This window comes from Perkinsus marinus (assembly GCF_000006405.1).
Source record: "Perkinsus marinus ATCC 50983 genomic scaffold scf_1104296955816, whole genome shotgun sequence".
Taxonomy (NCBI): domain Eukaryota; phylum Perkinsozoa; order Perkinsida; family Perkinsidae; genus Perkinsus; species Perkinsus marinus.
Window position 1 is genome coordinate 1 of NW_003207706.1, and position 1,588 is coordinate 1,588.

Genomic DNA, 1,588 nt, shown 5'->3' on the forward strand with positions numbered 1-1,588 from the left:
CCATTCATTACAGTAGATATGGTCTTATATTAGACGTTCTCGGTTCCAGTACCAGGATGTTGTAACCACTAAGGCTAACACTACCACTGTATATGTGGTGGGGAAAGAGTCATAGTATTAGTATATAGCTAATGCAAAGACGTACTGCGCGCGCCACAATAATCTATGCACCGCAATACACGACATATCATTGACTCTATAACAAGACATCACAGCTGTCCGGAATTGGGACAGACCAGTCGATTGGGAGGTGAGCTCGGAGGAGTCTGGGAGTGATCACAGACTAGTGATCGCGAGGATGAGACTACAGATCACTACTGCACAGCGTCTAGCTCACAGGCTCACTGATATAGGCCAAGTCAGAAACTCCATGAGCTCGTTCACGGCTAGAAATCCAACGGCAACGGTAGTTGAGGTGGCAGCGGAGTTATCCAGGGCCGTTAGGGAGAGTACCCCGAAACTCCCATGTAGACTCAAGCCTGGATGGTGGTCATCGAAGCTTGAAGGAATGAAGCCGCAGTTGAAGCGATTGCAAAGGCGAGTTCACCGCTGCTTCCTACGCGGAGGGCTCCGAGAGGAGCTGGAGCAGGAGTTAAAAGTGCAACGCGCAGCTTATAGAACAGAGATCAGCAATGCGAAGAGTCGAGCTCGCCAGAGGTTTTTCGCCGGGCAAGCGGACTACTGCAAGTTAGTCCGTCCAGCGCGACTTTCCACCGTACCATCGCAATTAGAAGGCTGTCCTGCCGGCGATAATACAGCGGCTTTTATTCTCGAGAAGCTGTTCCCGAGATTTGAAGGTGGCCACCGATTGTTATCGCGTATTAAAAAAGTTGGTCCACTAAGAGATGTACCCCAAGTAACTACGTACGAACTTGACCAGGTAGCCCGCCGTCTCCGTAACGGGGCACCGGGATATGACGACATAACGAACGAGACCCTTCGGCAAACACTCCCAACCTTGAAGGAGACCTGGGCGCGCACATTTACAGAACTCTTGAACGAGCGCCGGCATCCCAAGGAATTCAAACGAGGCAGATGCTTGCTTCTTCCGAAACCCCGTCGAGACCCCAGAAAAGCCAATTCGTGGAGGCCCGTAGTCCTACAGTCTTGCGTCAGCAAGCTGCTGGAGGGGGTGATAGCAGACCGAATATACCACGAAATTGCCTCAGCACTGCACTGTCCCGAGATCTTCGGGTTTGTTCGGTCTAAATCCAGCGATCAGGCCGTGCATCGCATCTGTAAAAACTACCGATCAGCAATGCATCGAGGACACGTCGTGGCTACTTGTCTAGACATACAGAATGCGTTTAATTGCCTTCGACACGACTATATAATTAAGACCCTCGTATCGCTGGGAACTTCGGAATATTTGGTCAGCTTCATACGAAGCTATCTGGAGAACCAGAGCGTCACTACTGAATTCGGAGTCCACGGTGCGTCAATAGCCCTTCAGGTGGGAGTCCCTCAAGGGAGTCGGTTAGGGCCCTTGATTTTCACGGCTTGTATCACCCGCCTAATAGAGAGCCTGAGAACAATTGAAGGAGTCGACTGTGTCGTGACAGCATATGCCGACGATCTGACGATCATT

The 1,588-nt window shown here is 51.0% G+C and overlaps 1 protein-coding gene across 1 annotated transcript; it reads left to right on the plus strand.

The window, feature by feature from the left end:
* Window positions 1-508: 508 nt before the first annotated feature.
* Window positions 509-1,453, plus strand: Pmar_PMAR025152 (conserved hypothetical protein; the record flags this gene model as incomplete). The annotated part of the gene is made up of 1 exon (XM_002775684.1): window positions 509-1,453. A coding segment is annotated over one exon (945 nt), but the record flags the coding sequence as incomplete, so codon positions are not given.
* Window positions 1,454-1,588: the final 135 nt, after the last annotated feature.